Source organism: Dicentrarchus labrax, unplaced genomic scaffold, assembly GCF_905237075.1.
Source record: "Dicentrarchus labrax unplaced genomic scaffold, dlabrax2021, whole genome shotgun sequence".
Classification (NCBI taxonomy): Eukaryota; Metazoa; Chordata; class Actinopteri; family Moronidae; genus Dicentrarchus; species Dicentrarchus labrax.
This window is the reverse complement of record NW_026136945.1, coordinates 1334-16309: the sequence shown is the minus strand read 5'-3', so window position 1 is coordinate 16309 and position 14976 is coordinate 1334. Positions and strand designations below refer to the sequence as shown.

General features: G+C 41.6%; 1 protein-coding gene across 1 annotated transcript; it reads right to left on the bottom strand.

The window, feature by feature from the left end:
- Positions 1-13467: 13467 nt before the first annotated feature.
- Positions 13468-14770, bottom strand: LOC127360804 (immunoglobulin lambda-1 light chain; the record flags this gene model as incomplete). The annotated part of the gene is given in 2 exon segments (XM_051395256.1): positions 13468-14009; positions 14740-14770. Coding segments are annotated over 2 exon segments (354 nt in total), but the record flags the coding sequence as incomplete, so codon positions are not given.
- Between the last annotated feature and the right edge of the window lie 206 nt (positions 14771-14976).

Below are 14976 nucleotides of genomic sequence, written 5' to 3'. Positions count from 1 at the left end.
TTTCCATAGAGAGGAGGCTTTGCATTGTCAGCTGATCCTCCAGTGAACTGAGAAGGTTTATAGTCCTGTGAGTTCAACACTGCAGGACTCAGATCTGTCAGTCAACACAGCAGAAACCACAACCACCATGACTCTCATCACCATCCTCATCTGGACGCTGGCCTGCTGCTGTTTTACAGGTTCATTCACTCAGCAACATTTCAAACATGATGTGCTGCCTTTTCTCTCATTTCTTTCTGCTGATAAATGAATGATTCGTTTTTGTCTGCAGGATGCAGCGGTCAGGTGACTGTGACTCAGCCTCCAGTAAAGACATTTACTCCAGGATCCACTGTCACTATCAGCTGTAAAACAAACCAAGCTGTTTACACATACAGTGATGGAGATCAGGCTATGTTCTGGTATCAACGGAAATCTGGACAGCTTCCAAAGCTCCTAATAAGATATGTCAGCACACGTGAATCAGGAACACCAGCTCGGTTTAGTGGCAGTGGAAGCAGCTCTGACTTCACTTTGACCATCAGTGGAGTTCAGACTGAAGATGCAGCAGTTTATTACTGTCAGAGTGCTCATGAAATAAACAGTGCTTGGGTGTTCACACAGTGATTTGTCGTCGTACAAAAACCTCCCTCAGTCAGACTGTAGAGACACTGAGCTGTTACAGCAGGAACCGACTGCAGCTGCTGAAGAGGAAGAGACTCTGACACAGACCACTGAACACAGAGCTGAAGTGTTTTGTCACGTGTGTCAGTATTGACAGCATGGAGTCAGCAAAAATTATTAGACTTCATGGCAGTCAAATCAAGTAGCCAATGAAGCGAATAAGATCTGAATAATAAAAAGAGTAGACATTACAACTACACATGTTAAAAATAAGCATATTAATAAACATCTTCACATCTTTTATACAAAAAAGCAGAATTGACCTATACTGACAAATATCACTGAAGGTGATGAGGTGTATGCATCTGTACAATGCTCAAAGATGCTTTATAGGAGCAAGAAAGTGTGCATTTTTCATGAATAAAATATTGCAGAATATAAAATGTATTAACATCTATTATCTATCTATGCCATTTTAAAAATAATTGAGTATTTCTATTCTCGCTATATTTCACTGGAATATTTATTTATCTATTATATTATTATTGACATTATTATTACTTTATTTTACTCTACTGCATTTTTTAACAGCTGTAGTTATGTCTTATGAGAGGTGTCAGAATATTTATAGATAATATTGATATTAATATTAAAATTATATATATAATATTGACTGACTGTGGAGGACTGAAAGTGCCACAATTAAATAAATAAATACATCATTAAATAATTACTTAAATGTGTCATTAATTAATTCAAATACCGATTCATTTAATGTAAAATACATATATAATTATTTCACTATTTACATTTACATTTCATGGTCCTGCGTTGCAGTGCTTCATGAAGTATTTAAAACTGTCAAACTCACCCATCAAAAGTTGGTAGGCGGAACCTAATGCCTGATTGGTTACCCTGCGCATCAAGCCAAGACAAATCAATTCCATATAATGGATCGATGCAGAGCTATTGAACACATTCCAATACACTGGGTGGCGCTATTGGACTACTTCTTATAAATCTGCAGTCACTCTGTGGTCAATATCTTGGTCAGAAAGTGCGGAAATAACTCCAAGAACTTCAATAAGTTCCTCTGCTTTACTCGCAACATGCTCTGGGTCAGCAGCTCCTGCTTCCACATCCTCTGCTAAGTCTAAAAAATAAAATAAAGTGTTTAACTTTGAAAAATAAAGTGTAGCAGCAGCTTGAGTTTCCCTTTTTCTTTGTTAACTGTTTCATATCTTGATTAACAGTCTCAACAAATTTTCTAAATGAATATCAACACATATTTACAATTGAACAGTTTCTCTTTCTTTCCCTTTTATATCTTTCTATACACTTTCTGTTGTTCAGTGAGAGAATTGAGCTCTAACCTCTCTCCCTCGTTGGGCAGTGAATGAATGGGTCAGGATCAGTGTTGGTCATCTTACTTTAAAAAAGTAATTAGTTATAGTTATAAATTACTTATCCCAAAAAGTAACTGAGTTAGTAACTCAGTTACCACATTGTAAAAGTAATTAGTTACTCAGCAAAGTAACTGTGACGTTATTTTTTATGGTCTATAATTACATTCTATAACATCTTCTATAACGTTAAAGATGTTTATAATCACTGAATAAAGAATAAAACACTATATACAGTATTTTAGAACATTTGGTATTTATTTGAACTCAATAGATTGCAGCCGGCCATATGCATTGAAATAAAAATATATACAAAATAAATACTGAAAATAAATTCACACATGTTACATAAACATTCTTGCCTTCAACTTCAGTAAGTGAGTAGTAGTGTCGGTACTTCCAGTTTGATATCGCTACCTTTGAATTTCCCTAGCTCGTCGCCATTGTCTCTGTCTTGGCATCCACCCACCCAGCCAATCATCATTGTATTTGCAACGGTGTCATCATCACCACCCTGCCCTCTCCTGGCAGCTGATGTGTGGCTGTCAGAAAGCCTGACACCGCTGTGCTTCATTCACCACATTGTAGGAACGCAAGTAACGCGCCACTTTACATTCTCAGTAACGGTAACGGCGTTGCAACGATGGGAAAAGTACTTAATTAGATTACTCCGTTACTGAAAAAATAACGCCGTTAGTAACGCCGTTATACTTAAACGCTGTTACTCCCAACACTGGTCAGGATACTGGTTGAGTGATCATATTGGGATCAGAGCCTGCTTATTTTCTGTGACCTTGTTCAGACTTGAGTGGGTATGTTTGATGAAAATTTTGTGTTTTGTCTCATAGTGGCGTTTCACATTGGCACTTTTAATCAGCGCCACGGTCTCTGAACATATGAGACACTGGTTATGTGCTCCCAGTGGGAAGAATGAATGTGAATGAATCTGTCCATTAAAAGCTCGATTTTCTATCCACTTTTCTCTTCTTAGAGAGCGCCATAAATCTTCTGTTGTCTCGCGCTCACTCATCTCTCCGTTTCCTCTCCATGTATCTGTGACTTCTCTTTCGGTCTGTCTCTCCTCTCTCATCGCTCTCATCTCTGTATTCAGTCGCGCTGTTTAAACAGATTTGATTGGCTGAGCGGAATCACGTGGGATGGCTTAACTAGCATGCGATTGGTCTGTGAGCTTCCTGATCTGCTAAACAAATACCGTAAAGACTAAAAAAGCTGTGCCGGTTAAAATAGAAGCTCCCCATCAAAATTTAGAATCCTCAATATTTAATTGATTATAGGTCTGGGTCCGCATAGGACGGTGTCTGGGTCCAGACTCACCTGTTAGCGACCTCTGCCCTAGAAAGTTCATGAAGATCTTCCTGGCACTCTACTTCAGACCAAAGCAATGGATCAGGCTAGATTTGCGTTGGCCCCACCCTTTGAGTTTGATGGCTGGCTTTGACAGTTTTAAGTAATTCATGAAGCACTGCAACGCAGGACCATGAAATGTAAATGTAAATAGTGAAATAATTATATATGTAGTTAACATAAAATGAATCAGTATTTGAATTAATTAATGACACATTTAAGTAATTATTTAATGGTGTATTTATTTATTTAATTGTGGCACTTTCAGTCCTCCATATTTTTGACTCACCGTTTGTAGTTTCAAAGAGTTTATTGGTTGCTGTAATATTTCCCTCTGACTGGGAAGTGTTTTTGACTCCTCTGGAAGAACTGGTCCACAGTTACAGTCTTTTTGGTGTGCGAGTCCTCCAGCACGGGTGGGTCTGCCCATTGTCTAAGGGAACTTGTTAAATGATTAAACTTGTTGCACAATTTAAATTAAATCTGGGTTTTAGTTAATTTTAATGATTTAAATCAAAGTATAGGAAGGAATAAATTAAACATTTTCTTTACTACTATGGTTACAGATCCAACACTAAATAAAAACCACAGGAGAGCCACAGTGCTGCTAACAGACTCGTGAGCAGATGGTCAAGTGAAAAAAAACCAAACAAACAAATGCAATAACCTCTCCGGAGCAATTCTTACGAACTGAACTCTCATCTTGGAAGCTCCGTGAGACGTCGCTCAGCACTACAGTCAAGAAAGACGTGCTAATACCAAAAACAAAAACAACACGAAAACTAGCAACAACGAGACACACATGGACATACCTGGACAGTAGTAGTTCCGAAAAAAAAAATAATAAAACGGAGAAACAAAACTACAACAACAATGGCTGGCGTGGCTGAATTACCCTCATTCCCCCTCTTTGATGTAAATGCAGAACCAGCCTCCCTTTCCCTAAAATGGAAAAAGTGGATGAAGAGATTTGAAACGTTTCTCACTGCAGCTGCCATTACTGAGAAAACAAGAAAAAGGGCTATGCTTCTGTACTATGCTGGAGAACAAGTGCAGGATATCTTTGAGACTTTTCCTGAAAAAGGACAACCAGATGATTTTGATAAGGCAGTACAGTTACTCACCGAATACTTCAGTCCAAGTCATAATGTAGAATACGAAATCTACATATTTCAACAATCAAAACAAAACCCAGGTGAAACTGTTGATGCATTTCATACCAGACTGAGACAGTAAGCTCAGAATTGTGAATTCACTAATGTGGACAAAGAAATAAAGTCTCAGATAATACTCAGCTGCACATCATCACGTCTCAGGAGAAGGGCACTGAGAGACCCAGATATGACTCTAAAAGGACTTTTGGATCTCGCCAGAGCTTTTGAAACCTCAGAACTTCAGGCCTCTGGCATGGAAAACAAACATGAAACGGGACAGATTGCAGCCATGCCCAACACAAGAAACAAAAAATGGACCACCTCTGGGCCCCAAACAGCGAACACAGAACAGCGAAATCAGCCAAAGACGACATGCAGGAATTGTGGAGGTACATTTCCTCATCAGGGTGGTCAGTCGGCATGTCCAGCGAAAGGCGTCCAGTGTCGAACATGTGGGAAATTCAACCACTACGCCCGCTGCTGTCTCTCTGACCCTGACAAAAAGGTAAAACAAAACCAACATGGACAGAAAATGAAACCAACTCAGAGCACACAAAAGATGACATGGCCTAACCGACGCAGACAAATTAAAACCATTCTTACTAACGATGCTGAAACTGCCCCCATCAGTCATCTAGCTGCTACTGACTCAAGCACAGACGAGGAGTATGTCTTCGTCTCAAAAGATGCAGAGGGCAGAGAACCGCCAGTGAGGTCAGTCATGATAGCTGGTGAAAACATTGATGTTCTTGTTGATTCAGGAGCCTCAGCTAACCTCCTGGATGGAAAAGCCTACAGCACATTGAAAACCAAACTCAAACTTGAGCAGTCAGGCAAAAGAATCTATCCCTATGGTGCAAAAACTCCCCTCTCCCTTCATGGCAAAGCCACCACGGTCTCTGCTAACGGACGAACAGCTCAGGCAGCATTCTACATTGTTGACGGAAACTACAGCTCACTGCTGGGCCATGACACTGCAACTGCCCTGGGACTACATGTGGTGCACTGCACTCAGACCATACCACGGAACCTGTCTAAAGCAGAACAGCTGCTCCTGCAATATCCAAGTCTCACCTCAGGCATAGGGAGGCTGAAAAACTTTCAAGTTAAACTGCACATTGACCAAAGTGTGCGACCAATCGTCCAGCCACACCGTCGTATTCCCTTTCACATGAGGAAGAAAGTAGAGGAGGAGCTACAATGCTTGGAGGACCAAGGCATTATTGAAAAAGTAGAGGGTCCAACACCATGGGTGTCACCCATTGTGGCATCACCAAAACCAAAAACCCAGAGAAAATACGCCTCTGCATAGACATGCGCCTGCCTAATACAGCTGTCCAAAGAGAGAGACACATAGCACCTACTGTGGATGACATCGTACATGATCTCAACGGTGCAACCATGTTCTCAAAGCTGGACCTCAACGCAGGATATCACCAACTGGAACTAGCACCTGAATCCAGATACATTACTACATTCTCAACACATGTTGGACTGAGACGATACACACGACTCATCTTCGGAATTTCTTCAGCAGCAGAGGTTTTCCAACACGCAATCCAAAATGTGCTCCATGGAATACAAGGAGTCAGAAACTTCAGTGATGACATCATAATTTTTGGTACCACCCCTGCAGAGCATGACCGTTCCCTGGAGGAGGTTTTCAAACGACTCCATGACAACAATCTCACGATCAACAGAGACAAATGTGAGTTCCACAAAACATCTCTGGAGTTCTATGGCTACGTCTTCTCCAAGAACGGTATCTCACCTGACCCTAAGAAAATACAAGCCATCACACACATGTCACTCCCACAGAATCCAAGTGAAGTCCGCAGCCTACTGGGGATGGCCAACTACAGCACACGTTTCATCCCGGACTTCTCCTCAATCACCCAGCCACTACGCGAGCTCACAAAGAAAGACGCAGAGTGGTCATGGAAAACGGAACATACAGAGGCCCTCAGTCAACTGAAGGACAGGCTGATCAGCAATCCGGTCATGAGCTATTTTCACCCTGAGAGAAAGACAAATGTCATCGTAGACGCAAGTCCAGTTGGTCTTGGTGCCATCCTGGCGCACACTGATAAAGTGGAAAACAAGACATACATTGTAGCTTATGCAAGCAGGGCTCTGACCCCAGTGGAGCAGCGATACTCTCAAACTGAACGAGAGGCGCTGACTATCGTTTGGAGTTGCGAGCATTTTCATCTCTATCTATATGGAGCTGAATTCACCATGATCACGGACCACAAACCGCTAGAGCTCATCTTCAACAACCCAAAGTCCAAGCCTCCCGCACGGATAGAAAGGTGGGCCCTCAGACTACAACCTTACAAGTTCAAAGTGGTTCACAAAGCTGGAAAATCGAACCCAGCAGACTACATGTCTCGCCATCCACAAACACTTCGTACACCCAGCATCACAGATGATGTTGACACTGAAATGCATGTCTCCTTCATTGCAGCACATGCAGTACCCAAAGCAATGACTCTTGAAGAAGTAAAGAGGGAGACTTTAGGAGATCCACTGCTACAACATCTTATCAAAGTGGTTCACTCAGGTAACTGGAACAGCCTGCATGACAACGTCACACAATTTGATCTGTCAATCCTGAGAACATTCTACAATATCAGAGAAGAGCTTACAACTCTGGAAGGAGGCAGCCTCATTCTCAGGGGCAGCAGACTTGTTATGCCTCAGACCCTGCAATCCAGAGCGGTTGCACTCGCTCATGAAGGGCATCAAGGCATCGTCAAAACTAAGCAGCTGCTCCGAGAGAAAGTCTGGTTTCCGGGAATAGACAAACAAGCTGAAGAACTGATATCCCGCTGCCTCCCTTGTCAATCATCCACACCCAAAACCGAGCATCAGCCACTGCAAATGTCAGAACTCCCACATGGACCTTGGAAAAATGTTGCAGTGGACTTCTGTGGACCTTTCCCTTCAGGTGACTACCTGTTGGTCATCCTGGATGAGTACTCAAGGTTTCCCTTCGTCGAGATTATGCAGTCCACGTCAGCATGTAAACTCATCCCTGTCATGGACAAAATCTTTTCAACTGTGGGCATACCAGAAGTGGTGAAAAGTGATAACGGCCCCCCATTCTCAAGCAAGGACTTCTCAGATTTTGCAAGGTACCTCGGTTTCCACCACAGAAAGATCACCCCCTACTGGCCACAGGCCAACGCTGAAGTCGAACGATTTAACAGGACTCTGACCAAAGCAATACACACAGCTGCGCTGGAAGGCAAGCCGTGGAAACAGGAGCTATACAAGTTCCTCAGGAACTACAGTGCAACCCCTCATCACACCACCAACTGGCCTCCAGCTGAAGTATTCTATGGTCGATCCATATCAATAAAGCTCCCATCCATCTCTCATCCTCCTGATGATGGAGCTCTCCGTCTAACAGACAGATTGAAGAAAGACAGGATGAAACATTATGCAGACAAAAGGAGGAACGCATCACACTGAACTCAAGGAGGGTGATGTTGTCCTAATACAACAGAGGAAAACAGGAAAACTTGTAACACCATTCAACCCTAACCCGTACAAAGTCATCGCAGTGAAAGGAACAATGGTCACGGCACAGAGACATGAACACAAAATCACAAGACACAGATCACACTTCAAACTTCTGAAACACAAACCGGAAGTACCATTCACAACAGGAGACAGTGACAACAGTGATGATGATAGTGTTGGTGGACACACAGGTGATCCTGAACATGTTAACCCTGAAGCCAGGAGGAGATACCCTGTGAGGGTAAGCAGACAACCTCCTCAAAGACTTGTGACTGAACTGTAGCAAAGGCTATGAAGAGTGATGAGGCATTGATAAGTTCCCAATACAGACTCTCATCACAGTTATGTTTATGTTGCTGATTCAACAACTATAACGTGTTCAGAATTACTCAGAGATATTATTCTCAGATCTTCGTTTAATGTTATATGTCTGATTTTGAATAACAGTAATGAAACATGACTGAATTGTAGCTACTCCTATTTTGGGAAACATTTTATGTTTGTTAATCCACGTCCTGTCAGAGTAAGTAAAGCTAGAACTGAGGAAGGACATTTCATTTGAAAGAAAAGGAGAGATGTAATGTTGTGAGAATTAGGTGGTATTCCTTTAAGAGACTGAGGAAGTCATGTTTGTGTTTACAGTCTGAGTTAGTTGCCGCTGCATGAGCAGAGTGAGGATGCGACATGTTACCTGTGACAATGCAATGAGAGTTTATTAAAGCTTCAAGTCCAAATCTACAAAAGAGTGAGGACATTGCATTTCTACAACGCCCAGATCGTGGAGTGGCCTGTAGTTTACAGCAATGACGGATTCTGCAAGCTGTCTGGCTTCCACAGGGCTGAGGTCATGCAGAAGAGCAGCACATGCAGGTAATGATTTGTTTATTTCGTATTATTACTGAACCTTTAAACACTGCAAACGTGCACAATTATTGTTGTCTAAAGTAATATTAGTTACAGTACGGTAATGGAGCAATAATAACAACTAATGACTAATAATTTAGTTGTATTGAGGAAACGTGGGAATCCTGTCACACTGAACTGTAAAAGTAGGTGACGGTTAATTCACTACAAACACAGTGAATGACCACAGTACCTGTTCACATGTTAGGTGCATATAAAGGTAACTTTAGATCTGTAGTGTTTTGTTTGAAAAGGACAATGCTCTTATCTCTGAGCAGCAAACATGTAAATCAACATGAATGCTGTCTTAATGTATCTGGACCTCGGAGGAGCTGTCGAGTTAATTCAACCAAACGTGATAACCTCAGTGACACACAGTACCTGAACTCTGCTGCTCCCACTTTACTTTAACGTCAGAAACCCTGATTTGAAAGCAAACGTCCACCCTGAACAGCACAAAGGGAAACCCGCCGACACTAATAAATGTTAAAGATAGATGTTAAATTTAGACAGTTGTGTGTCAGATATCTGTATTTGTCGTGTTCTGCAGTAACTGTAGGTTCAAAATCTCATTTCAGAATTCACTTTGGTGGCGCGTGCACCAATTCTGCTCCCATTATTTTTAGCACAGACTTTTATTTTTTATTTCCACTTCAAGTCAAGAATCAAGAAGTCGACTCAGGTGCCACCGTTGGATGCAGAGTCCTGTTGCCTGCTTTTCTTTTTCTTCCTCAAACCAAAGAAGTGGTGAAATCTTTTCCAGACCGAATGCTGTTTCTTCTCCCCTGCAGCATTCTCCTCGCAAACTTTAGCCTCTTCCTCAAGGTCTGGATCCTGGGAAATAGCAGGGCTCTCCTCTTCCACAAGTCCTGGATCCTGTAAACCAGCAGAGGGCTCCTCCACTAGTCCTGGGTCCTGTGAAACAGCAGAGGGACTCCTCCTCCACACATTCTGGGTCCGGTGAAGTAGTAGAGTACCCCTCTGCCACAAGTCCTGGGTCCTGTGAAACAGCACAGGACTCCTCCTCCATCTGCTGACACACCTGGTCCACCAGCTCTTCCTCAGGCTTGAACTTAGCAACAAGCTCAGAGTTTCTTGAGGTCTGTTCATGTAGTTGGACTTTGAGGTCTTCCAACTCCACACGCAGAGATTTCTCCCTCTCAGAGGCCTCTTGCAAGAGTATGCTCTCCTGCTCCTTGAGGTCTTGGTCATGTAGGTGGACTTTGAGGTCTTCCAACTCCATGTGCAGAGATTTCTCCCTCTCAGAGGCCTCCTTAACAGCATCCTTTTCCCGCTGAAGTTGAATTTTCAGCTCCTCAAACTGGTTGACAAGAGCCACCCTGTCTGTCAAGCCGGAATAAATGGAAAAGAGAGACCTTGTCCAGTAGTAGGGGGACAAGGGATCAGTCAGGTCAGAAGTCATTGTGTTTAGCTGTCTGACTAATCTAAATCCTCTATGAATCTACAAATGTTTTACGAATGTTTTACCAATCTACGAATCTTCTACCTCACGATGGTGGAAGTGTAAAATGCAATGACTTTATCTCAGAACCTTGTGAAGTATATAGACCTGCTGATGACATCACAAAGGGAATACAGTGTGGCTTTGATGTTCAAAGTACCGGAATTTTCCTGTTGCCCCGCCCCCTCTCTCCCCCCATAGTTACCGTTGTTATGTCCACCGAGCATTCCATTCTAGGCTGTAAATATTAATATCAAACATGGAGCTTGATCTTAATATTTACCTTCGGTCTTTATTCTTTTATTTAAACGTGAACCACAAACCTTTTGTGCCGCTCTCTCCCCTTTTTTCTACGTTAATTTGCCCCCCAAAATACTAAAATAAATAAATAATACTGTGAAATATTACACTGAATGCAAGAGGTAATGATGATTTTTACTTTTATGATGCCTGGTGTTGGGAGACCGTTGCATAATGTCCTGAGCATGCTCAATAGATATCGCAGGTGATCCATCTGCTCCGCAGACTGAAAGGCACAGCTGGCATCTTCTTTCGAGTACGCTGTCGAGTGTCACATAAGCAGAGCTTTATTCCCCCCCCCCACACACACACAAACCCACAATGCCGCTGGGCTGTTTGATTGGCAGCTCTGATGATGAGGAGTAGATGAGATGCAGCTCCGGCGTTATGAAGACCTGATGTTGATCCTTGTTACTGATGTCTGATGTTGTTACTGATCATCAGACTGAGTCCCACTGTGAGGACACATAAAGGAGGTTAACTGAGGCTAACCAAAGCTAACTCCTTTACATATATCTGACATCAGGAGAGCAGGAAGTGTTCATCATGATGAAGATATTGCTATTTTTATCATTTGTTGTTATAGAATACATATGTTGTTATGGCATCAATAAGATACCTACTCTAAAACTGGCCTTATAAAAGTTAATTGCAGAAATTATTGAAGGATTCAAGTTTGTTTTATTGTCATGTTACAATGCAAGGTTGTAGAATGAAAAGAAAAAAAATAATGAAATAATTTTTTGAGGAAGAATTTAACAGTCACAGCCTGAGGGAAGAAGCTGTCTTTAAGTTTGGCAGCAGAAGCTCCTGCACCTCTTCCCAGAATGCAGCAGGGTGAAAAGGCTGTGGCTGGGTTGGCTGGGTGCTGTCTTTAAGTGTCCTTTTGGCTCTGCAAGCACCTCACCTCACTGATATCCCTGATGCCAATGATCTTCTGGGTGGTTTTAATCACCCGCTGCAGAGTCCACCTGTCCTGGGCCGTGTACATCCCATGACCAAGGGTGGAGACTGACTTACTTGCATGTAAATAAGGGAGTGTGTCTTTGCCTCCTTTTTATTAAAATCAACAGTCAGCTCTTTGGTTTTGCTGACGTTGAGCAGCAGGTTGTTTTCTGTGCAGCACTCTGCAAGATAGTTGATTTCCCTCCGATAAGAAGTCTTATCATTGTTTGAAATCCGGCTGAGGATCTGCAAACTTCCCAACCGAGTTGTCTCCATGGCGGGGGATGCAGCAGCAGCAGCAGTACAAGTAGTAGTAGTAGTAGTAGCAGTAGTAGTAGTAGTAGCACTAGTAGTAGAAGTAGCACTAGTCAGGGCCGGCCCAAGGCATAAGTGAACTAAGCAGCTGCTTAGGGCCCTGTGACCACTAGGGGGCCCCCAAGAGCAATTAACTTAAAAAAAGAAAAAGTAGTTAATTATTTTTTTCCATATGTGAGTGATGATGATTCATATATTATCAAATGTATGAAAGGCTTCTGGGAGACTTTGCAAAGTCAGAAACATTCTGAGAGATGAAGAACAGAAAGTCTAAAGTTTCTACATTTGCTTAATCAGTCCACAGGGAGATGGAACCTATACTTACTCCACCTCATCTCTTCCTCACAGTTTGACAAAGACAGACATATGTTTTGCATGATTTTAAAGCATCACTGCTCCTCAGAGTTTAAGTTCTGATGTCACAGAGAGTCTGAACTGTTTTCATGCACTCACTCTGAAAACTGCATCAGGATGAAGTTGCCAATAACTCTGTTTGTCATGTTGGGTTTTCTGAGTCAGGGTGAGAAGTTTTTATACAATTTATCAAAAACTGTTAAATTGTTATTTTCAGTGTAAATATCACTTACCTTGCCTTTTACCTCAAATCTGGCTTCAACTAATGACTATTAATTTATTATAATCTAAACTACTGATTCTCAAGATTTATATTTCATTTTTCATTTCAGAGTCTTCTGCAAACAATTTTCTGACTCAGACTGACAAATCCAAGTCTGTTAGTCCTGGAGGGACTGTGACCATCAGCGCCACAGGGAGTTCAAATATTGCTGATCTCAGTTGGTACCTTCAGAAACCTGGACAGGCTCCCACTCTTCTTATATACTCTACATCAGACCTCTTCTCAGGAACTCCATCTCGATTCAGTGGCAGTAGCTCTGGTTCTCACTACACTCTGACCATCAGTGGTGTTGAGGCTGAAGATGCTGGAGATTATTACTGTCTGGGCTTGCATACCGATCTAACATTCACACAGTGATTTAGAGTCCTACAAAAAACCCCTTCAGTTTGACTGAAGTGAAATCGGCTTGCTGCAGGTGCAGAGGGTTGGTGAAGAGACTGTGAAGAGGATAACTGGTCCAGTGCACACAACACAAAAGTAACCAAGCAGAACCACAATGAATCTAAATAAAACTGAAACAAAATGCAGCTTTAAGTTGAATATAAATGATCAAATAATGTATTTTCCCACAAAAAGTCCTAGTAGAATATATCCACTGACAGTAACAAATGTTCAAAAGTGGTTTTGCATTTAGCAGCACAAAACAATCTACTGTAATAGTAACATTAAAATTATTCAGATGATTTATTTACAAATGGAAAATATATTAGAATTTATATTTCACACTATTATTATAGAAAGTTTAATGTAGTGAATAGAAACCTGAGTTTATGATGACGTGTGCAGGAAAGATGAAACATGATAAAGTGTGTTTCCAATGAATAATGTTTTGCAAAAGAAATACAAAGTCAGTTATTTATTAAAATCTACAGTTTTATTTTCCAATGATTCAGTTATTATTTGACATTTTAAAAATAACAGCTTTTAAGCAGAATACGAGTAACAGAAAGCTACAAAGGAAAGCAGAGTCATGAGTTTGCAGAAATATGTGAACAGAGGAGATCTGCAGCTTCATCAAGATCTCTATCAAAGAAGCAGCATCATTTCCAGACAGGAAGTGTTGCTGAAGCTCTACTCTGAGCAGCGGTCAGGGTCCAGGGTTTGAGTGACAGGGCTCTGTCCACTCAGACTGGCCTCACAGCTCACTGAGCCCGCCTTCCTCCACTGGTCTGCAGAGAAGCTCAGGGTGCTGCTCCAGCTGTAGTGGCCGTCCCTCCCCAGGACCTCCAGGCTGTGTGACACCCCTGAGGAGCTGCTGCTGCCCCCCACCTTCCAGCCCAGACTCCAGGTTGAGGGGAAGCCCCCGCTGGCCAGACACACCAGTGTGGCACTGTCCTTCTGCAGCTCCTCTCTGGAGGGGGGGAGGACGGTCAGGGTGGGACGCACCACACCCACTGGAGGAGAGGAGTGGGGAGGAGAGGGGGAGAAAAGAGAAAGTAATAAGAGTGAAGGCTTGGTAACAAATACAAACTACATACTAGTAATTTTCTATATTTGATCCAATAAAACAGAATAACTTGTGCTGCTGTTGCACTCATAAATCACTCAGTATCAGACCATCAGACACATGATTCAAGTGTAAATGCAACTAAAAAGGTTAATTGTCGATGACTATTGATGACATCTTCATCTGTGTTTCATAATGTGTGACAGTGAATAACTCATCCCTGTGATGATTTTCTTCTGTTTAAAGTGACAGAGCTGAAACACTCATGTGAATACAGTTAAAACCTTTGTCATCTGTCTCTTTCACTTCCTTTTCACGACATGTAAAATGAATGAACCGTGAACACAAAGATAAGCTGCATTTAACGATAAGATCATGTTCGTGTTTAACAGAAATCACATTTTAAAACAATTTTATTGTTAATTAATTTAATTAATCAATCCATTCTTTTCAGTTAAACAATTTCTATTTTGCTTCTGTACATTTTTAATGTTAAATAAATGTTGGTTTCTGTAAGGTTTACTCTCAGATGGTGAGATCAGCCTTATTTGCTAAAATGACACAAATAATCAGCAACATACAAACACTGAACTGATCAGAGTCTCATTCAATATAATAATAGTAATAATAGTTACATTTGCTATATGTTGTATGAAATAAAAATCTCTGGTACTTACAGTCAACGATGAGTTTGGTTCCTCCACCAAAGGTCAACCACAGTGATACAAACTCATGAAGTGGCCGTACAAAAACCTCCTGCACTGTGAACAAGCATCTATCCACTGAAAACACTCTCTGATCTTACTAATAAAAAAGAAAGAATATACTTTCTTGAATCTACAAAGTTTTTGAAATTATGTGGATTGAAATTATTATTACAATTTAAGGTTATTTCTTTAATTTTGTTTTACTTT